This window comes from Sebastes fasciatus, chromosome 7 (genome assembly GCF_043250625.1).
Source record: "Sebastes fasciatus isolate fSebFas1 chromosome 7, fSebFas1.pri, whole genome shotgun sequence".
NCBI lineage: Eukaryota > Metazoa > Chordata > Actinopteri > Perciformes > Sebastidae > Sebastes > Sebastes fasciatus.
Window position 1 is genome coordinate 21,757,139 of NC_133801.1, and position 22,225 is coordinate 21,779,363.

The 22,225-nt window shown below is 39.2% G+C and overlaps 4 protein-coding genes across 5 annotated transcripts; all 4 read right to left on the minus strand.

The window, feature by feature from the left end:
• Positions 1-1,500: 1,500 nt before the first annotated feature.
• On the minus strand, positions 1,501-6,272 carry LOC141771702 (P2Y purinoceptor 13-like). 2 transcript variants are annotated; one of them, XM_074642242.1, is made up of 5 exons: positions 6,047-6,272; positions 5,757-5,867; positions 4,252-4,453; positions 3,332-3,721; positions 1,501-3,101 (listed from the first exon to the last, which is right to left on the minus strand). In XM_074642242.1, exons 1-5 carry the CDS (start codon positions 6,244-6,246, stop codon positions 2,631-2,633), a joined length of 1,374 nt encoding a protein of 457 aa, XP_074498343.1. In that variant the 5' UTR covers positions 6,247-6,272; the 3' UTR covers positions 1,501-2,630. The 2 variants fall into 2 exon arrangements, with proteins under 2 accessions (XP_074498343.1, XP_074498344.1); XM_074642243.1 differs by having other exon boundaries at positions 1,502-3,101; positions 5,757-5,784; positions 6,047-6,188.
• A 1,527-nt stretch (positions 6,273-7,799) lies between these two features.
• Positions 7,800-10,373, minus strand: LOC141770761 (P2Y purinoceptor 13-like). Its single transcript, XM_074640607.1, has 2 exons — positions 10,082-10,373; positions 7,800-9,887 (listed from the first exon to the last, which is right to left on the minus strand). The coding sequence occupies exons 1-2, from the start codon at positions 10,122-10,124 to the stop codon at positions 8,878-8,880; spliced, it is 1,053 nt and encodes a 350-aa protein (XP_074496708.1). The 5' UTR covers positions 10,125-10,373; the 3' UTR covers positions 7,800-8,877.
• Positions 10,374-14,262: 3,889 nt separating this feature from the next.
• Positions 14,263-15,255, minus strand: LOC141770938 (P2Y purinoceptor 13-like). Its single transcript, XM_074640789.1, has one exon. The coding sequence runs from the start codon at positions 15,253-15,255 to the stop codon at positions 14,263-14,265; it is 993 nt and encodes a 330-aa protein (XP_074496890.1).
• A 2,838-nt stretch (positions 15,256-18,093) lies between these two features.
• Positions 18,094-21,247, minus strand: LOC141771703 (P2Y purinoceptor 12-like). Its single transcript, XM_074642245.1, has 3 exons — positions 21,111-21,247; positions 20,517-20,773; positions 18,094-19,400 (listed from the first exon to the last, which is right to left on the minus strand). The coding sequence occupies exons 2-3, from the start codon at positions 20,766-20,768 to the stop codon at positions 18,561-18,563; spliced, it is 1,092 nt and encodes a 363-aa protein (XP_074498346.1). The 5' UTR covers positions 20,769-20,773; positions 21,111-21,247; the 3' UTR covers positions 18,094-18,560.
• Positions 21,248-22,225: the final 978 nt, after the last annotated feature.

Below are 22,225 nucleotides of genomic sequence, written 5' to 3' on the forward strand. Positions count from 1 at the left end.
AAGTGTGACATTAATCCATGCAGAACCAGTTTGTGAATGTCCCGAAACCTGTCTTCTGGGGTGTCGCAGTATTGGAAAAAGTAAATTTATTCCAGTTCTATATATTTTTTTTCTCCTCTTGTTCAATTAAAAAGTTAATGATGTAGTGATGCTACTGCAGTATTGTGAAAGATTCTGCCCTACTTGCAAATGCTTGCAGCTTTTGCAGGGCGTTGTTACATTTGGTTCACACCGAGTTTTTATCAAACGTAGAATCTGCAGCAGAGCGGTATAGAGTGCCTCAGATAGTGATCAGCACCAGTGGTAAATAAAAAGATATGTAAACATAATCATCTCTAGTCATTGTTTATCATAAGGGAAGCAACCACAGACGGCCGTTACATTAGCTTGAGCATGTTGTGAACTACAGTGTGAATCCACATCTGTGTCAGCACTACTGTGGTGGTAGAGGAACTGGGTTTAGGTGCCTTTGTTTCACAGCCACCTTATTTCGGCTGTGCAAGCATACAGTAATTCCTTTGTCTCGTATGTCTTTGTCTTAGATTTGATCAGAAATGTCATATCACCTAACATATTCTCATCCCACATACTGACGCTTTCGGTGTCACTTTTCGGTCGCATGTAAACACATGCTTAAAAGACCAATAGGTAATATATTTACCCTAATAAATCATAAAATGACCATGATATGTCATCAGAGATTAAGGAAATGTTGAATTGAAATTCTGGCTTCTCAGACAACAACGCTGCAGCCAGTATGTTCTCCTTTGAATATTTAATTCCGGCCCGGAACGTCTGCTTTTGTTTTGGCCGTTGTGATCCCGTCCGCTGCCCATTTCAACCCCCTGTTGCCACATATGAAACAAATTGGCATACGAACACAGCCTTCTGCAGCCATGGAAGGAAGCAAACGAATGCTAACTTTAGGTTCTACTTGACCTGAAAAGCCTTGGCACATCTCTCTGTGGTCCGTGTGCTGCTGGGTTATCAAGGCAGCGAGTATTTGAGACACACAGCCAGTGATGTGATACCTACGACTGCTGGCCGGTGGCTAACATGGTCGTATCTAGAAGGTAACCCTCAAATTGTGAAAAATGTGCGCTAACTGCCGGAGTTGAATAAGGACAGCTGTTACCCATTTGAAACGATAGCTGTCAGTGCTACATATTACTCCTTTAATGTTGTGAATTAAACAAAAATGCTTAGGATTAGGCAACAAAACCACTTTGTTAGGTTTAGGAAAAAACAACATGGTTGAGCTTAAAATTACTAAAAAATTACAGTGCAAATGTGACTTGACTTGACAGAAACGAACAGCTGATTGTAATGTGAAGGTGAAACTTAACGCATGGGACACAAACAGCAGTCTCCTGGATGAAAGCCTTGTGTTTGACGCCCTGGGAATGAGAACGGGCTGATCCACCACACGCTTTAGACTCATGTCCTACCTCCTCAACCTAATTTTGAACCTCATCCAGATGTAAAAAACACCAGCATAAAAGTTGAACACCATGCAATTGTAGTATGAAAAATATTAATTTTATTATTATTGCTATATATATTGCACAGAAGTTATGGCTGTAAGCAGTGTCTATTGCAGTCCTCATTTTGTTATCACTCTGTCACACTGTGCGTGTGGTGTAATCATTGTGCTGTCAAGATGTTTACCCTTTCGCCAAAGTCGTGTGAAGGGAAAGTGCAGTTTGTATGAGATTAGAGAAGAGAAGGAAGTGGAAAATGACAGTAAGCACAATTAGAGAACATGTTGGATGACTTCGCAAAAACGGGGCAGAAACTCTTGGTTAGTACTGTATCAAAAACCGCAGGCATGAAACTTCATGACCACCTCCGGACACGTTTTCTGTCATTCAACAGATTTTGATCACCGCATTCAATTTAAATTTTTTACAACCGGTGCCACAATCCGGTCTCATGAGAAGACGTATAAATACCACGAAATTACACGGACATTCCGCGTGTCATGAGTATGCATTTTTGCCTTTTCGCGTGTCATTTGTATGCCGTTTTTTTGCATCATTTGTATACCACGCAAATGTCAACAGTTAGGTTTAAGCAAGAAAATCACAAGCTTAGAAGTTCAGGCAAGAAAACCACTTAGTTAGGGTAAGGGAAAATGTAATGGTTGGGTTTAAAAGAAATTAGTAAACTAAGTAAAACGTAAGGAAACACGTCACGAACGTCAATTAAAAAAATGGGACAATCGCCATGTGACATTTCATGAACGAAACTTACAAAACAAAAACACCAACGGTCTTGTACACAGGCCTCCTGGTTAAAAATCGTGTGTTTGTTGGGCCCATCCACCTCCCCACCTGCCCGCCATAATGTGGTCTTTCTCGCTTTTTATACTACGTCACTAACTGGCGTTGACATTGCAGTCAGTACAGGATACATGGCATACAAATGACATGCGTAAATCAAGAAAGGCGTACTTATTGCACGCTAAACGCCTTGTGTATAATCGCGGGATTTATACACCTTTTCGTGCGAACGGGCTGGATGCCAACAAGATAAAATGCTATTTACAAGTAAAACACCCTTTCAGGCAGTACCTCATCATGCCTTGACAGGTACAGCTATTCATTTCCCATTGTATATCGTCCAGCGAGTTACTGTGGTATCCCGTTATATGACAGTCTGTTACTTTGGGCGACCTTTGACATCTCCAGTTGAGTTGACGTCGCCGTGGTAGACTCCGTGGCGCTTTTGTGGAGTGGCTTTCGGCAGATTGCAGCTGTCAGCCTTCTCCTGAACACCTTACACAGGAACACGTAGATAAGCGGGTCCAGACACACATTAGTGGCCGACAGCCACAGGGTGGTTTCCTTTGCGATGTAGAGGGCGTTCTGTGCCTGGCAGTGGCTCGCCATGCTGCGGGTTTGGGTCAGAGTGTAGGGAACGCGGGCGAAGTGGAAGGGGGCAAAGCAGATGAAGAACACCCCCACCACCACGAATACCTTTGCCTTGGTTCTGCGACTGGATTGAGATCTGCTCTTTGAGGCTTTGTATGACTCATAAACCTTCTTGCTGATGAACGTGTAGCAAACCACCATCAGGGCCAGCGTCCCCCAGAAAACCACCTGAAAGCAACAACACATTACGCAAGGCAGTGAGCTCTCACAGCTGTTCTCATGACTCATTTTCATCAGCTGTAGTTGAAGGTCAATTGTCGCAATAGTTATGTGGTAAAGTGCACTGTATTTCAATTAGCTGATATTGAAGGAATAGTTTGACATTTTGTGAAAAACGCTTATTCGCTTTCTTTCTAATAAGCCCAAAATGTCAAACTATTCGTTTATTGAATAGCTACCTGACAGAAGTAGTTGAATCCTTCATGCCAAAGCAGGCCGGCGCTGCTCTTCATAGAGGTACACTTCAGTCTGCCTCCAGAGACCCGTGGTGGCTGGTCACTTAGAATCACGTTTGGCAATGCCAAAGATAACATGACCGCCCAGACAGCTGCGCTCAGCATCTGACCGACGCGAACCCGCTGCAGGGCGCACTTCCCAAAGGGCCTGACTATCTTCAGGTAGCGGTCCAGGCTGATGAGGCCCAGCAAGAGGATGCTGATGTACATGGTGATGTAGAACAGGACCGCGGAGTATCGGCAGTGGAAGGCGCGTAGTCGCCAGGAGCCCACGCCTGCATCGCTTAAGACTCTCAGAGGGATGGTCAGGGTCATCAGCAAGTCAGCCACCACCTGTTAAAGGAAATGTTCGAGTAGTAGCTTGAGAAGCAGACAGGAGTTACCTCACCAAGTAAAAGCAATGTGCTACTGTGGACGGGGCCTGCAGCAAAACGTGTTTTAGCCACCTAAAAGAAAGGTCCACCTAAAAAAATCTATATTAGTTTAAATGTACGATATATTAAGGATAGTTACAGTACCTTGCTGTAAGTCTGCTATACAGTCTATGTCTCCGACGGAGAACTGAAGCCGTTTTCTATGCTCTCACCAAAGCAACCATTGAAAAGTAGAAAAGGAGTTGCTGGTCTACTGCTGCCACGATCGCTTAGTTTGTTTGTGTTATTGTTTGACTTTGGTAAATTCAGATTCGCCAAAGTCCCACAAAAGCACAAATAAACCAACCGATTGAGGCGGCGGTGGACCAGCAACCTCCGTTTTCTGCGAAGTAAAATTTTTTTTTTTTAAATGGAGTCTGGTGGCTTTGAAGAGAGCATGTTTTTGTTGTTGTTCTGCACTTAGAACAAAACATATAAAGCAAGTCTTACCACATTTTTTAGAAAGACCAGAAATGTCGAGGTGCTGGGGATGCTGAAGAAGATCCATGCAGCCAGGGAATTCAGTATGAGGGCGACTATAAAGAGGATGCTGTATAGGAAGGGAAACACCACAGCTGTCACACTGGTATCCCGGACACACTTGATAGAAGTGTTTGACAGGCTGTTGTTCATCTTCTGATCTTCGGTGGACCTTCGGAGGAAGATGAGATGATAAAATGAGAGTAAGATTGACACATAGGAAAAAACACAGTTAAGTCATATAAAGACAAAGAAATGATGCAAAGAGGGAACAGTGTATTATGTTGTTTCCACATATGCAATTTCCCTCAAGAAATTTGCCAAAAAGAACTGACTTACTCTATTATGGGTTCCTTTTTTAACGCTTTCTTTCATAACTGGTTATAGGACTGGAAGAAAGTGTGAAGATTTAGGTTTGTTTTCTTCGACAAGTAAAGACCACTTTCTGCCACTTTCAGGAGCATACAAATACTTTTTTTTTTTTAACATACAAACAATAAATACTGTACATTGTAACCGCTACATTTTAGCACTGTTAGATATGGGGTTACTCAGTAGAATGGACTGTTTTGACAGTCAATTCATAATGGTATGATTGCTTATTTAGTTCTTACAAATGCAGAGAAACACTTAACTCATTGGTAACCGAAGACTATATTTAGTATGATAGTAGTAGGGATAAAAATGCCACAACATTTGTTCTGATTGGTCAAAAGTCTTGAAATTTGGTACGGACATACTTTGGGAGAGTATCTAACAGTAAAACTTCGAAACTTTTAGGTCACATGAAAAATCCCACTTTTATTTATACTCAAAATCAGGATATTTGAAAAACGAGCAAAAACGCTAACATTGTGTTGAATAAATGTTTTCTATATGAAGTATAAGTCGTTTTTACACAGCATATGTGTGCATGTCTGTGATATTCAACATGTTAAGAGTTCATAGATACCAAATACTTAACTGTGCTCCTTGTAGTTTCTGATATATAGCCAGTTTCTCATATATCTGGTATTTGTGCACATACTGTTTTCCTAATATTTTCTAATATTTCCTAAAATGTTTCTAAATTACATTGAAGTCTACTACAAAAACTGTAGTTCCATGAGCCCAATAGATGTAGTATAATAACAAATTGAAAATGTCTTCACATTTATGCTTAAGCAAGCCCCGAGTACACTTCCACCAAAGGAATTTCAACAACTAACTCTTGCATTTGTTCATTCTGAACTCTCCTCCTGTCTGACAGTATATCTGCCTGCTGTGCTGTCTTTACATTGAAATCCTTAGAATAACACTGAGGCAGGAGCAGGTGCTATGGCAACTAAGATATACAATACTCTCAAACCTTTGTTTGTTTTACTGTGCATGCTAATGTTAATTAGGTCTGTTACAACAAATTATATGTTTGTGCCCAGCTTAGACTGGTAACCTATCTAGAAGATGTACTTGTAAAGTCAATAAGTGAGTCTTACCTTCTTATTGTGTCCTTATCGTCTGTGGCTGCGGGGCATGTGAAGAATAATGATAAGCAATGAAAACTACAGTATTTAAAAACAGGAACAAGTGAAATCCTCTTTCCTCTTCTTACCCACAGGAAGGAGATGTAACAAAAGAAAACCACAAATTGAACACTTCTTAGTATTACATTAGTTCATCACTTAAGAAATACGTCTGACCTAAAGACGTTTCAGTCAGTCAGTCTTTCTCTGTATTTCTCTCTCCCTGTCTTTTAAGTGTGTGTGTGTGTGTTTGATGCTCTTACAATGGGTGGTCTCTGGAGCTACTGTGTGGCTGTCTTGTCACAATCCCAACGCGTTTGCCAGTCTTCCTTCCTTTCTGAAAGACCCTTTCCTTCCTTGCTTCCTGTTCCAATTGTCTGCTGAGAGGCTTGTTCTGCTCCGTGCCAGTCCCCCTGCCTCCGCTAGCCTGCGTCAGTCTCAGTAGCTGTTGCACCAAAGCCATGGACTCATTTCTCGACCCAGATCTATAGAGACCTCCTGCACCCCCACTGCTCCTCCCCCCCATCCTGTAGCTTATGTACCACCTCTATCTGTCTATCTTTTCTCATCATGAGTCTTAGCAGCACTAAACCACAGAGACCCGTAAAAACAAGAGATGTGTTTACAGTATATTGCACTACTTACTTCTCATTGTGGTTTCATGGTTCCTTTTACCATAAATGCAAGCTACAGAAGAAGCAACTTATTAACAAAGTAGTTTGTGCAAAATGTTACTTTGTATAGTTTTTTTTTACTACCGAGACCACATGTGCATACATCTGTAAAAGTGTTTTTGAGATAGTATGTTGTCTTTTACTACACACTAGTGTAGTATAAGCAACTGAACATTCCCTTCCACTCATATCTGATACAGTTTTGCTTTCTTTAATTCCCCTTCGTGCTTTCTTGATAAAAATAGTGCATTCTGAGAACAACACAACACGATTTCCTGCATGATTTTGCTTGTATGTGTGCCAGGAATTATGTCCAATGGGGAAAACAAATTAGCTGAGAAATGGGTCCCCTAGTGAACTTTCAGTTTATGTGACCATAACTTGTTGTTTAATCAGAATCTGTTTCTAGACCCATGGAGACTGCAGGTTAAAAGATAATCACGATTATCAGGTAATCACAACCTAATTTCAATTGGATCTGTACTGAAAGATAAACCCCACATTACATTTATCAGCAGCCAGGTTTTTCTGTTGCAGAATCACAACCTTAGCAAATCCTTTAGGGACTGTTCAGTGGTCAAAAAAACAAGTTTGATCAGCTTGATCAGCTGTTGTATACAAGTAGAGAAAATGTGTTGATTCTATAGTGTTTGAAACCATGCACCTGATTCGACTGTTATCAGGCCATTAAATGGGTGTTATCAATATAAGTACCATAGATGTGGGTCAATAGGGGCCTACTACACCTACTGCGTTGTAAAAGTAGGTGAACTGAACTTGAAAGCAACACGTTTTAACACGTAAAACTGCATGAAAAGTTGCGTTTTGTTGTGTAAAGGCTTTTTTTTAAATTTTAGGCAACAAAACCGCTTTCTTAAGTTTAGGGAACAATATTGTATTTTGGCTTAAAATGACTATGTTTCAAAAGTGAAAGACAAACTTGTGAAAGCTTGTGAAGACAAAAACTGCTACATGTTGCTGGTTTCACACAGGATGTAAACCCTAGTCTTTGCTTTCACTCCTGTCATAATTACTATGCGCGCTGGAGGTCGCTGTCGTCTTCTTTTAGTCCTTCTTTTGGTGATCGATCACGTGAATCTGTGATAAAACCTACTATTGGGAGAAGCAGGGCCCTACTGAGCCACATCTATCAGCCTCGAACTGATAACGCCTCATTTAATGACCTGACAACAGTCTAGATAGATAGATAGATAGATAGATTGACTTCATTGATCCCCGAAGGGAAATTGATCTAATCGGCTGTTGAAACATATACAACACTGAGCAGAATAACACCTCCATTTAGTGTTTATTTCTGGATTGATTACAACAATTATGTAGATTTAGGGCACACTTTATTTGTTTTACAGCTCAATATACATCAATAAAACAGACTTTATTCTTTGCAGTAACCTTCCATGTAAGGCACTGATTAGCATGCTGCAAATCGATGGCCGGCCTACAGACACGTCTGCAGAACCTTATTAAAGACATGACCTATTTTTACTGTCACCACAAACATTTTACAACTTCAGCGTGGGATGCAAATTTAAACTTAACTTGCTTTGCATGGCAGCTTAATTTCTGCCTCCTAGAACTCTATTTGTCTTCTGATTTTGACTAGTACTACTATAAAACTGTGTTTTGTTGACATAAATATACAGCATAATAACAGCAACCTCTAGACTCATACTGTTTATCTCATCCTCCCTTATTGTATTTCCTGTCAATGGTCTTCAAGCTACTTAGAGCGACACTTTGACAAGACACGAAAACAGCACAGCACAACTTCAACATGGGTTTAAAAAGTAAATGCAGTAAATAGCAAAATGTTAAAGGTGACCTTTTATGCTTATTTTCAGGTTCATACTTGTATTTTAGGTTTCTATTAGAACATGTTTACATGCTTTAATGTTCAAAATATGCTTTACTTTTCTCATACTGGTTGTGCTAGAGTACCTCTTTTCACCCTCTGTCTGAAACGCTCTGTTTGAGCTCCTGCCCCGCCCCTCCCAAAAAGCCCAGTCTGCTCTGATTGGTCAGCTGATTGGATCACTGTTATGGTTATTGGTCGACTGAACTAAACTCTTTGAACTCCACTCCAGCTCCTCTCCAACTAGCTTTGTTTGACGGTGTGCCAAACTAGCTGTTATGCAAATATGCTACTTGGTGACATCACCATGTTACAGGAGCAGTGTTTTCTGTGGGGGAAAGTAACTCCCTTTGGCGTGGACTTTGGGCTTTGTAACTTTGCAGACATTTTACACGCATAAAATACTATATAACACACTAAAGGAAAGGGGAAAAGCACAAATGCATAATAGGTCCCCTTTAATATATCCCGTAAACAATAATCTGACTTTTAGTCTACAAAATCTTCAGTAACATCTGAGCTTAGTTCATGACATAGCATCTTTATGTCAGACTCCACTCTGTGTTGAAGTGCCTCCTGCTTTCCCTGCTAAGGCTACTTGAAACGAGATGGACAATTTTTTCATCATAGACATAAGCTTGTCCTTGAACTCGCGACACAGAAAGACATAGAGAAGTGGGTCCATGCAGATGTTTGTACTGGCAAGCCAGAGGGTGAGTTCCTTGACAAACCGGATGCTTTTATCTGGGTTGCCGGTAACGGAGGACTTGACTTGTTGAAAAGTGTACGGAATCCTGTAAATGTGGTACGGTCCGAATGACACAAAGAACACAATGAGGACTAGAAACACACGCAGTTTGATCTTCTGCTTTCCCTGGTTGTTGCTGCTGCCGGAGTTTCTAAAAGACTGGATAACCTTGTTTGTGATGCAAATGTAGCAAACCGCAATGACCACGCTGACGAGCCAGAAGAAAACATTGAGGTAAATCACTATCTTTTTATGGACTTCAATTCCAGCCTGTCCTTTCAGCTTCATACAAGAGCTGATCACTGTTATATTGGCCACCGACTTGTTACTTAAAATGATATTAGGTAAAGCTGAGCCTCCAAGCAGTATCACCCACACTGAGCCTGATGCCAGTTTGCTGAAGGTCAGATTCTGACCAAAGAACTTGCTTTGGGGCATCATGATCTTGAAGAAACGGTCCAGACTGATAAAGGCCAATAAAGTGATACACGTGTACTGTGTGCTGTAGAAAATGGAACTGAGATAACATGAGAGTATGTAGACTGTTTTTGGCGTACCCGGCAAGTCTCTTGCGGCTTTGATTGGGATGATTAAGGTCATAATGATGTCAGCGGCGACTAGATTTTTCAGATACACCACAAAAGTGGAGGTGGACTTGAGGTGCAGAGAAACCCAGGCTGCCACGCTGTTCAGCAACAGAGCTACGGGGAACATCAACAAATAGAGAGCTGGGACCAAATTTGAGTGGTAGTTGAAGCCGTCGCACTTTGAGTCGTTGTGAGATGTTTGATTCACTGGCACCGCTGCACCTGAGGAGAATAAGAAGTTTAAAATACATTTCAGAAGCCACAATTCATGTTGTTAAGAAACATCATCATCATGCATTTTCAACAAAGTGTCCCTCTGAATATGTGCAAAAATCATTTGGACAGTTGATGATTTTAATTGTGCCCCATAAAAATTATTCAACAGCAAAACATTTTGTTTTATTTTCTCCACTCACTCTGCTGGTTTCTGTCAAAGGGAGGATCCATGAATTCATCCATTATCCGTCGCTTGTTCGAGGCTCAGGTCAGGGCTGCAGGCTGAGCAAAGCAAGGGGAGCAGTGTGTACATAGTAGTGTTAATACATTTGATTTTAGGCAGTCTTTATGTTACAATATTTCCCATTATACATGTGTGTATATATATATATATACAGTATATTAGGGCTATCAAAGTTAACGCAAATTAATTTAAACACCACTAATTTCTTTAACGCATTAACGCAGGATTTAAAGCTAAGGTGAAGACATGACAATTTTCAAAGGGGTCCCTTGACCTCTGACCTCAACATATGTGAATGAAAATGGGTTCTATGGGTACCCACGAGTCTCCTCTTTACAGATATGTCCACTTTATGATCATCACATGCAGTTTGGGGCAAGTCATAGTCAAGTCAGCACATTGACACACTGACAGCTGTTGTTGCCTGTTGGGCTTGAGTTTGCAATGTTATGATTTAAGCATATTTTTATGCTAAATGTAGTGCCTCTGAGGGTTTCTGGACAATATTTGTCATTGTTTTGTGTTAATTGATTTCCAGTAATAAATATATACATACATTTGCATAAAGCAATCATATTTGCCTACTCCCCTGTTGATGAGAGTATTAAATACTTGACAAATCTCCCTTTAAGGTACATTTTGAACAGATAAAAAATGTGTGATTAATTTGCGATTAATCGTGATTAACTATGGACAATCATGCAATTAATTGTGATTAAATATCTTAATTGATCGACAGCCCTAATATACTCCAATGTCTCCATGTCACAAAAAAAAGTAATTGAATAAATAAATGTAAATGCACATGAATACAAATTCTGAATTTAGTAAGGAGGCTTGTAGGATTCCTCAACCTGGCAGGACTGCTCTTTTTTTCTTTTAGATTTTACAAAGGTATAGGTAAAGATATGTAAAAGATGAAAAAATAATTATCTTTGACATCACATATTAACCATTAATTAATCATTTTTAAATACATACTATTATGAACTGATAAATAAGATACAAGTTGACGATAACTTACAGTTGATGACTTGACTCGCTCTTCTCAAAGCTGCGACGTGGACCTGCTGTGTGACAAGGCACTGACATGGCAGGTGTTTCAGAAACACTCTTGATTTTCCTAGCAAACAAATTATTGTTTCAGTTGAGTTGACCTTTCTGCGATAAGACTGGCAATTTATCAGGACGTATGCAAAAATAGGAAAACGTACTGGTCTTTGGACAAAAGCGACGACAGACGTCATACACCCAGCCTGCAGTGTAAACACCAGTCAGAGCAGAGATTGGATGATGATGATGATGATGGGGTGAAGGTTTGGATTCAGGGGGCCCCCAAGCTTCCTTTGGCCTCCACATGAACCTCAGACATCACCCATCTCTGTCTCACCTTTAAGATGTAAGCATTTACATAATCCTCAACCTGAACTCTCCTGCGTGTTTAATGCTATAGTCATCATCATCCTCTGACTCATTAGCACAGCAAATGTCCCTGGTACTGACATGCACTCGGCTCTGAGCATCATTTAGAAGGCTAAATACACATCATTTGTTTCCCCGCTCGCCAACATCTTGTTGTTTTATTGCTGGCAGAGGAAAATAAACTTTGAGAAATATGATAATGATTCTTTGATAAAAAAAGCAAAGTGGACAAGTCATTTTCTCTCTTTTTATGCTGGTAATTTTGCTTTTTGATTGCCTTATTGACCGATTGCTTTCTTTTTTGCTTGATAGATTGCACCACTTTCTGCAAGAATTATAGAGCTGATTCTGCAGCGTGTGGCGCAGTGTCATCATCTGACCAGAGGGTGGCCTCAGCTGTTAAAGCCAAACCAAACAGTCTCACACAGGCTACGCATGAGCTTTTTGTCTACTTAAACAAAGGAGGTGCAATAGCTGCCAAGAAGATTTATTGTATAGGATGTGGGATTCAATTCCTTTTCAGACAAACTAATTAAAAAATCTTTGGTATATGGTAATAGAGACCAAAATCATTCTTGAAGTGTAGTGGAGGATATTGTGGTGACTAACAAAGTATTGGTATTCAGTTTTAATGTTTAATTTCACTTCTTGGCCCTTGATATTTACAATACAGCAATAAACATAAAAAAATAGTTTATTACTTAGATTAATTAAATATATTGACATCATTTAATGTGATAAAATACAAGAAATGCATTCAAGTAACATGATTTCTAGCAAGTGAGAAAAGCTCTTTTTCAGAGAAGCTATTACATTTGGATTTACAAGAATTGAACAGTACAAAGATTTATGTTACCATTTATTTCAGCCCTCTGGGAATAATAAGCCAAAACTTTGTAGGATGCAATTATTGTTCTTTCATGCAGCAGAAAAATATACTTTGATCTGAGTCCCCATTTTCACTGTCTTATAATTGTTTACAAAAGTAACAATGATGAAGGGGATAACCTACTAATTCTTAACTTTCCTCTCCGTTATTTTATCATACTGTTCATTTAAATTTCCTATTACAAAACCCATGGGAGTTATATAGAGTGTATCTGCAGTGACCCATCACAGAAGAAATAGCAACGACTTCAAACTCAAATTTATTGCCACAGCAGGTCTCACAATAACACCTCAATATGGGATTAAACATAGTATTGAGTTGTAGAAAGAAGGAATGCATTTAAATACATATACAGTAGAAATAAATAGAGTACAATGTACGTGCATAAAAGACACACAGCTCTGACCACGGAGACATAACATAGAATCTGTGTGTTCAAACAGACACAAATAAATCCACTTAATTTAGAATAGAACAATACATCTGCATCTTTGCAATAAAATTGGCATCACGTTTATTATATGTTGTATATTTATATGTTTCTACCTTGTTTCTCTTGATGGACCTTTAGTCTCATAGATGCTTATCCTCATTAGGCCACTAAAGGGCAGTACAACATAGAATTTAAACACAGAAGTTGCTGTAGAGCTACTGAGGTTATCTTGCTTCCATAACATAAAACAATGTGGGACTAAAGACATCTTATTTATCTGTGGCTTTTTAACCCTTTAATGTGCTCACTAAGAAAAAAGCAATGGAAAAAAATTCTCTTTTCATTTTCTTATTTCCTTGGGGCAATAATAACAGCAATCAATGTTTTTTTATTTCTAAACAGACGCCACAGTTTTTTTAAATTGGCTATAGGCCTCTACCAAACGGTTAAGATGTCGCTTCATGGTAGAAGAAAAATACAAACCATGTACTGTTATTATGCTAGTAATAGGTTAATATACCAACATACGTCAATTTGTTACCATGGAATTAGTAGTATTATAGTATTAGTATTATTTCCATGTATCTATTCTAGATATTTTCCATATTTAAAGTAGGCTACGTTGAAAACATCTCAGAAATGGTGAAAAATCATACTGATATAATTTTTTCATAAAATATATAATGGAATAACATTAAATATGTGATGATATCAAAAGCAGTGAATGTTCATAACTTTTTTTATTTCATAAAAATAGTAAATTTATTATCTTAACATCTCTACTTTCACCAGTAAAGGACAAGTCAACCGTTTGGTAGAGCATGTGTTTAGACAGTGAAAAATCATACTTATTAAAATTATTTCAGCATATATATAATGGAATAACATTAAATGTATCATATTAAAGATAATGAAAGATAAGAGTTTTTTTTTTATTTCGTTTCAAATAGTACATTTGAATTATATTATTAGCTTAGCTTTACCATAAAAGGACAACTGAACCACTTATAAAAAAATGATTTGCCCCTTATTAGACTTTTTTATTTTAGTTTAGAGTTACATAATTATGTTCAGCAAGACCTCTGAAACTATTATATGTAAAAAAAAACGTTGAAAATTAGACCAAACAAAGTCCTCATGTCTGGAGTGACTTTATGTTGCTAACTTCCTGTCATTAGGTCAACTGAAAAGCATTGCTATTTAAAGACACAGTGACATCTCGTGGATTTTTTTAGCATAACATCCCTAAACTGAATGGTAGAGATGGGTCGATCAGGTTTACTTAAGTTCAACACATTTTTCAATAAGATATAGAGACTCAAAATGTGCTAACGGTCGAGCAGAACATTAAAGGGTTAAAGGAATTTATTTTGATGACTAATAATTCTTCTTTCTACTGTGAAACATCCTCAACTTCACGTGAAGATAACGCAGCACAGACCCCTCTGGCTTTCATCATGTCAACCAGTTTGTCTCTGTACTCCCGGCACAGGTAGATGTAGAGAAGAGGGTCCAGGCAGGCATTAGTGGTGGAGAGCCAAATGACTAATTTATGGGTTACCATCATCCACATTTGAGTGCAGACATCAATGTTGAGGATTTCATACAGTGTGAATGGAACGCGCATCACGTGGAGAGGCACGAAACACACAAAAAACACCAGAAGGATCAGGAAGACTCGCAGCTTGGTCTTCGTCTTTCCGTGGCTGTTGTTGCTTCCAGAGCTCCTGAAGGACTGCAGGACTTTCAGGGTGATGCAGACGTAGCAAAACACGATCACTATGCCGACGAGCCAGAAAAGAATCTCCATAAATAGAACCACAAACTTGTGAAGATTCACACCAGTTGGACTTTTCAGGGACATACAGAAATCTCCTGTTATATTAATATCAGGATCCTGGTCTGTTAGGATGATAGTTGGGATGGCTGTACTGCCAAATATCACCACCCAAACCGTGGCGGACGTTACGAGACTGAAGACCACACTTTGTCCCAGCAGCATTCCGAATGGTCTAACAATTTTGAAGAAGCGGTCGAGGCTGATGAGACCCATTAAAGCTATACTTGTGTACAGAGAGCAGTAGAAAATGACACCGGAGTAGCGGCAATCGAACACCCTTAACTTCACTGCTGCTCCAGGTAGCATGCTGGCTGCCGTCGCGGGGAACGTCAGCGTCATGAGCAGGTCAGCAGCCACCAGGTTTTTGAGATACACTATGAAGGTAGAGGTGGACCGAAGATGCAAAGACACCCACGCTGCCACCCCATTGAGCAGTAACGCAAAGGGGAACATGATGAAGTAAAGGCAAGAGATGGCCACGTCTACGGTCTCATGGCTGGGGGGTGCACAATCAGAGGAGAGGCTTTCTGTGTTGTAGGACGCCATCGTACAATCTGGAATAAAAAAAACATCAACATCAAAGAAAAAAACTCAACACGTTTTGCTCTTAACTTTCTAATCCTGAACTGATGTGAGTTCTGTAGGCCCCGTGGACCAGACCCACATCCAGATCCTTTGCTTTTGATTCATTTCTTAAAGGTACAGTGTGGTTTTGGCGGCATCTAGTGGTGTGGTTGCAGATTGCAACCATCTGAGTACCCCTCCACTCACTCCTCCCTCTCCAAGACTAGCGGTAACGTGAGCCACCGAGTGCAAAACACTTTTAACGCCGTTCACCTCGTTCAGAGGCTATCCAACTTTAGGAGCAACGGAAGTCAGACGGTACTGACGGTACCACGGTTTTGCACTCTGCGGCTCACGTTACCGCAGTTTCACAAGCGTGTAGGAGAACTACGGTGGCCTTCAGGTGACATAAAAACGCGAAAGACTCTCTCTAGAGCCAGTGTTTGGTTTGTCCGTTCTGGGCTACTGTAGAAACATGGAGGGGCAACATGGTGGACTCTGTGAAGAGGACCTGCTCCCTATGTAGATATGAAGGGCTCATTCTAAGCTAACGACAACACGATTCTTAGTGATTATTCACTAATGAAAACATAGTTACAAATATTATATTCCATTTCTGCTAATAGATCCCTGAAATGTGACTTTACCTTTAACTACGCTTCAAGAAATTTGGAAGTGAAATGAGCAGATTTTTATCAAGGGTGCATTGGTATGAATTTAGTGATGTGAGAAAATAACATCCAGCTTTAGGGCAGAGGGGTTTCAGAGTAAATGATCGGCTGAGGTGAGAACCAGGGGGCTGAGATTTACGAGAATTTAACCCTGCTTATGACTCGTTTGAGACTGAGAAATGCTTCCTTCTTGCCCAGTTGGACCTGATTTGCATTTGTCATTATCGTTTAAAAGACATTTGTCACTATGATTTGGTTTTGAATGCTCAACCAGAGCATTTGAATGCATCCTGGATGCTGAAAATGACACTTCCACTGTTGACACTGACTGACGCAAGTTATGCAATTGTTGGTTTTGTTTTCACTAAATACAAGAGTAAAAAAAAAAGATTTTACTATTTTTCATCATATGTATGTATACTACACAGAATCTTCCAACTTTCAGAGACTGGTATTGAGTCACAGGCCTTTATGCACAATAGATCGTAGTTGTTTCAAAGCTTCTTTTACTGTAATGTGTCTGCTTCTCTTTGTCTCCTTTGTAATTGGTTTGGATTTAATAAGTTTAAACAGTGAGAGTTTCCCTGGATTCACCTCATCAGTATGCAGTGTCTACATTTTATATATTCTGTGTGCATTTGTGCAGTTAAATTTAGATATTAGATATTAAGAGTGATATACTGTAAAGAGAATGACAGTAAAAATAACTACCTGGTATAACAGTGGCTAAAGAAAAAGCAAGTACTTGTTTGATTTTAATGGATCTGATGCAGAAAGATAAATTAAAGTTTTTAGCAATGAGCTTTTATCTTAGCACAATAACATTTTATAAGACTGTTATATTTTTCCTCTAATCATTATAAAACATTACAAAACTTGTTAATTTAACGATATTTCTCCCCCTCCACAGTGAGATCACTGTTTACTTGTGCTCGAGACCATTTCATTTTGAAAAAGTTCACTGACCAGGGCCCAATTGTATTTTCTCAGAAAAGATACAGTTAACTAAATCAAATTAAAGTGATGTTCCCAAGCTATTTCATGCTCAACATAAATCACACAGTCTATACTTCTAACCAATAACAAAATTTGATTTCTTCAATCACCTCTCAATCTAATCGGAATAACTTTTTTCCCCAATAGTTGTGAAACAAAACACAATATTAATTCACTCACCAGTAATGTTTACCTCGTTCGCTCCACACTGTGTAGCCTGGGACATTAACACCTTCACCAGATAAATCACCAAAGTTTGCCAGCCTTTTTCAACCAGAGAGATGCAAATCCATGAACAGTGAGCTGCTGTGGGGGGAAAGAGGTTTCAAATAACATAGATTGCGGTATGCCATGTGTTTTCAGGTTACACTCAGGTCATTTCTGTTTTCTAACATCTAACATTACTAATCATGCTTTATTTCTAATGTCTTAACTAATGAGATATATGACACAAGTCTTCATATTCTCTTCAACAGTGTAGCTTAATGGTACGGCAGTGATGATTTAGTGACGATCATTATCTTCTTTTACCTTGGTTGTCTCATATTCACGACTGAGGCACAAATATTTATTAATTTATTTATATCATAATAGTGGATTTCAGGATTTATAATTCATCGCCACGGACATATTACTAATGGTTAAATTTTGAGATGTGAGAAATGATACCAGTGGAAATGACCACCAAGAAGTAGATACTGTAAGTGAATTGAATCATATATTGTAACTGAGAGAGTTTAATATTTGGCTATGTGAAAAGTGCCAATCACATAAAGTTGCACACACCACAGGCACAACAAAGAACAAAACTGTCATTACATTTTTACTTCCTCTATTGTTGTTTCCTTTTGCATTTCTGTAAAACTGGTAGTTCCCATTTAATTGAGCTCTATGGTTGTAACAGAAGGAAATAACAGTCCCCCCGTATTCCATAGATAGTTACTACTTAGATAGATTGAGATCATTGTTAGCAGCAAAACTGAACAAGTCAAACAAACTGAACAAATGAATCACAAATGTATGTAGATATAACATTTTGACACATTTACCTGCAATATAATTATCCTGAAGAATCAGTCAATGCTAACACAACTAAACGGCAATAAATTCATGCACATGCAACAATAAGAGATCACTATGTTTTGACGGGAGATTGTTTGTAAGGCGTGAGGTTTATTATATTTTAGAGGACTACTGTGGGTATAGATTTATTTTCAGTTTGTAAATGAATGCATGTTTTTCAGGATTAGTTGGTATGAAAACACAGAAGTGGAAGTTCATGTCGTTATTCAGTGGAATAGAGAACTGAAAAACAAAAACAAAGACAATATGCCAGTGTCAGTTCTGCAGGTTGGACATTTTACTTTGTCTTAGTGGCAATATTGTCGTCTTATTCCCACAATACAAGTTGAATACTTTAAGTTACAATGTTGAAACTGCAGGGTTTTAAAGGGATGGTATTATAATCATTTTATGATGACCATCAACATGTTGATTATAATAAATGACAAACAATAGATCACTGTGTCGGTAAGCTATTTGGATTTGATCCAATTCTTCAAAACAGGACGTGCACATTCAGATACCACAGTATAAAAGTCTTTATCATGTCCAGTGGTTTTATGCACAGACAGAGGAGTCTCTCAGAGCGGTGCTGCCTGTATCCGTGTCGGACCCTCTCCCTGTTAGCCTGCTGCAGGTACCAGGAGCCAGCTGCAGGGTCTTGAACAGGGTGGTCCTGAAGGATTTACAGAGGAAGAAGTAGATGAGAGGGTCCAGAAGAGAGTTTAAGGATGAGAGGAAGAGCGTACTTTCCTTCAGCTGGAAGAAGAACAGTTTGAGTTTACAGTCAAAGAGAACCCCTCGGGTCTGGCTCAGGGTGTACGGCACACGGGCGAAGTGAAATGGCACGAAGCACACGAAGAACACCGCCAGAACCAGGAACACGTTGGCATTCATTTTCCTTTTGGCTTGGTGGGGCTTCCGAGTCGATGCCCCGAATGGCGCTCCAGATCCTCCGGAGCCGTGGGCCTTAGAGCGGGAGTAGGATTTGTACAGCTCTTTGGTGATTAGAGTGTAGCACACTACCACAGTCAACAGGTTGCCCCAGAAAATCACTTGACAGACGTGATTTACCACCTCGTGCCAGTACAGCCCGGCCTCTGTCTTCAGGTCGCTGCACTTGAAATATGGAGACTTTGGGGTTTTACTTGTCAGGATCACGTTGGGCAGACAGAGGGCCAGCAGGAAGGTCCAGATGGCTCCTGAAAGGATTTTGCGACGGGCCAGCCGTGCTGCGTTAGTCCCCCGAAATGGCGTGAGAGTCTTTCTGCAGCGATCGATGCTGATTAGGCCGAAGAAGAGGATGCTCATGTACATGGTGAGGTAGAAGAGCACTGAAGAGACCCTACACACGAATATCCGCAGCCCAGTGGAAGCCATGTTGGAGTCTGATAACACCTGCACAAACACAAACAGTCAAGTGTAAAAGACTGAACACAAATTCAAGACAGAGTATATTATATTTTTAAGTTGACAGTACCTCTTTCTAATTAGCCACTATTTATAAAGGGTTTTTAAGTTGGAACTAATGACTTTGTTATTGGTTATTCATATAATAATGCTTTATAGCTCAATTATAAGCCAATAATTAGAACAAGGGTTGCCAAGTTGTGAGAAATCATTCTTCTCTCACAGGACACTTACTTTATCTTCTTAGTTGCAGGGCATCTAGTGCACAATCCATTCATTAACTAATTGTTAACATTACAACTGCAGACCTGATGGATTATTGTAAAAAAACACTTATTAACATTTATAACTGTGGATGACTTACTAAGTTTTGCTAATAGCTTGTTAGCAACTGAGAAACTCCTGACCCTTAAAGGGATAGTCCGGCTGTTTTTTGCCATCAGACAGCCCTTTCCAAGAGGGAACTGAAGACGTATCCATATATGCTCTCGCCAAAGCCACCAGGCTCCATTGAAAAAATTTTTTATTTTACCTCGCAGAACATTGGGGTTGCTAGTATATGGTGCTATTGTGTGACTTTGGTGAATTCGAACCAACCAAAATCATACAATAACACAAACTAACCAATCGAGGCAGCAGTGGACCAGCAACACCCGTGTTCTGTGAGGATAAATCATAGTTTTTTCATTGGAGTCTGGTTGCTTTTAGAGCATAAACAACGGCTTCAGTTCCCTGTCGGAAACATAGATTCTATAGCTGTCCCACGGCAAGGTAAACCCGCAAAACTATTCCAAATATAGTGTACACTTAAACTGATATTGTACTAGTAACTGTATTATTAATGAGTTATTCACATTTATAACTGCTGACTCGATGCCTTATTAGAAAGCGAGAAACTCATGACTATTTATCAATGACTTGAATATGAATGACTCACCAGCAAGAGAGATTTTTCACAATCTGGCAACGAAAATGTTGCTCTTATGAATGACCTATAACTATTAGAAATGGTTTAATAACCATTAATAACGCCATTGGTTACAACTTTTAATCCATTTGAGGTTAAAGTGTGCCCATAAGTAAACGGTACCAGTTAAACCAAACCTTGAAGGGGAACGTGAAGGTCATGATGACATCTGCAACCACAATATTCTTCAGGTATATGATGAAGTGAGACTTCGAGGGGATGCGGAAAAACACCCACATGGCCACGCTGTTGAGTGTGAGCCCAACCAGGAAGAGGAAGGAGTAGAGAACAGGAAAAACCACTGTCTTCAAAGCGTTGTCACGGGAACAGGTGCCGTTGGTGTGGCTGTGATTGCCAGGGAACAGGAGGGACGTTGTATTTCTCTCCATTGTCTCTAAAAAAGTACAAGAGAAAGTTCAGAATTGTTAAAAAAACGATTGTTGAAGTCTGATACTCTCATGTAAAAGAGAGTCATTTGTAGCATAGCATTACAGTTATGTTGAATTCATGTTGAGATGTGTCATAAAAATCACTGAATAATATAACATTTCCAAAAGCAGAACTTTTTCATTACATTTACAGTATATCTGGTTTTCATGCCTTTATGTGCCGATGAAATAAATCTGCAGTCGACTTTTGAAGAACATTTTCAACATTTGCACAATATGTAACTATATTCTGCTATGCCACTTTAATATATAATAAATATAACTTAAGGTTTTGTAACTGACCTGTTAATTATGCTGCTATGTGTCAGTGAAGTCCCATCAAAATCTCAGTGCTGTTCTTTGGTCCCTCTCTCTTCTGTATGTCATCTGACACTGACCATCTGTCTTGTCCAGTCAGGTTCAATGTTTCAAAAAGTGTGCGTGATTCTGTGTATGTGTGTGCGTGCGTGTGTGTGCATTGGTGATACAAAAGTCACAGACTTTCTCTTTTCCTTCTCCTTTCTATTTCCTGCCACGCGGAATAGCTGAAGACTACTTTTCTAGATCTATTTTAACAGACACAAAGACTTCAGTTCAGTTCAGTGTATTACTGTAATTGGCCCCAGAGGGCCACCAGATAAACACTAATTTAAACACAAGCAGATGACATATTATAAACAGCAACAAGGCACAAAACAACAGTATCTAGCTAATTTTAAGGCCAGAGCTATTGTTGCACATGGTGCACATGGTTTTTATGGTGAATTCTCTGGTATTGGGAATGGGAATGTGACGCTGGCTGTTTACTGCAAGTGTCAAAAGATAACACAAAACACTGCACAGTGAATTAGATTCAAAAGCTGAATTGTAGTATATGTAGTACACAGTCAGACACCAAGGTAGTCTAACATTATGGGTTTCATTTTGCAAGATACTGGTAGATTAAGTATGCAGTATTAACAAACGTTTTGTTGGTATTCAGTTTGCATAACATAAGCTTATCTTTGTCCGGATGATTGTGTAGTTGGCATTTTGCTTGTATATCTTAATGTTGTATACCTACCCGTTTCTAAATCATTGGCCTCCAAAGATTTACATATTTTGAATTAATAATAATATTATCAATAATATTATTTATGTTTTAATAATCTGAATATATAACGTAACTCAAGTTAACACATAATTGTAGTGGAGTAAAGTGTACAATATTGGAATAGAAGTATAAAGTAGAATTAAAATAGGAGTACTTAGAAATACTCCAGTAAGTACCTCTAAATTGTATTTAAGTACAGTACTTGAGTAAATGTACTTAGTTACTTTCCACCATTGGTTTGGAATAAAGTGTTAAGATGTTATAAATATGTGAACTCTCATTGCTCTTTCAAAGTGTGATACAAGCTGATTTGTTTCCTCTTACA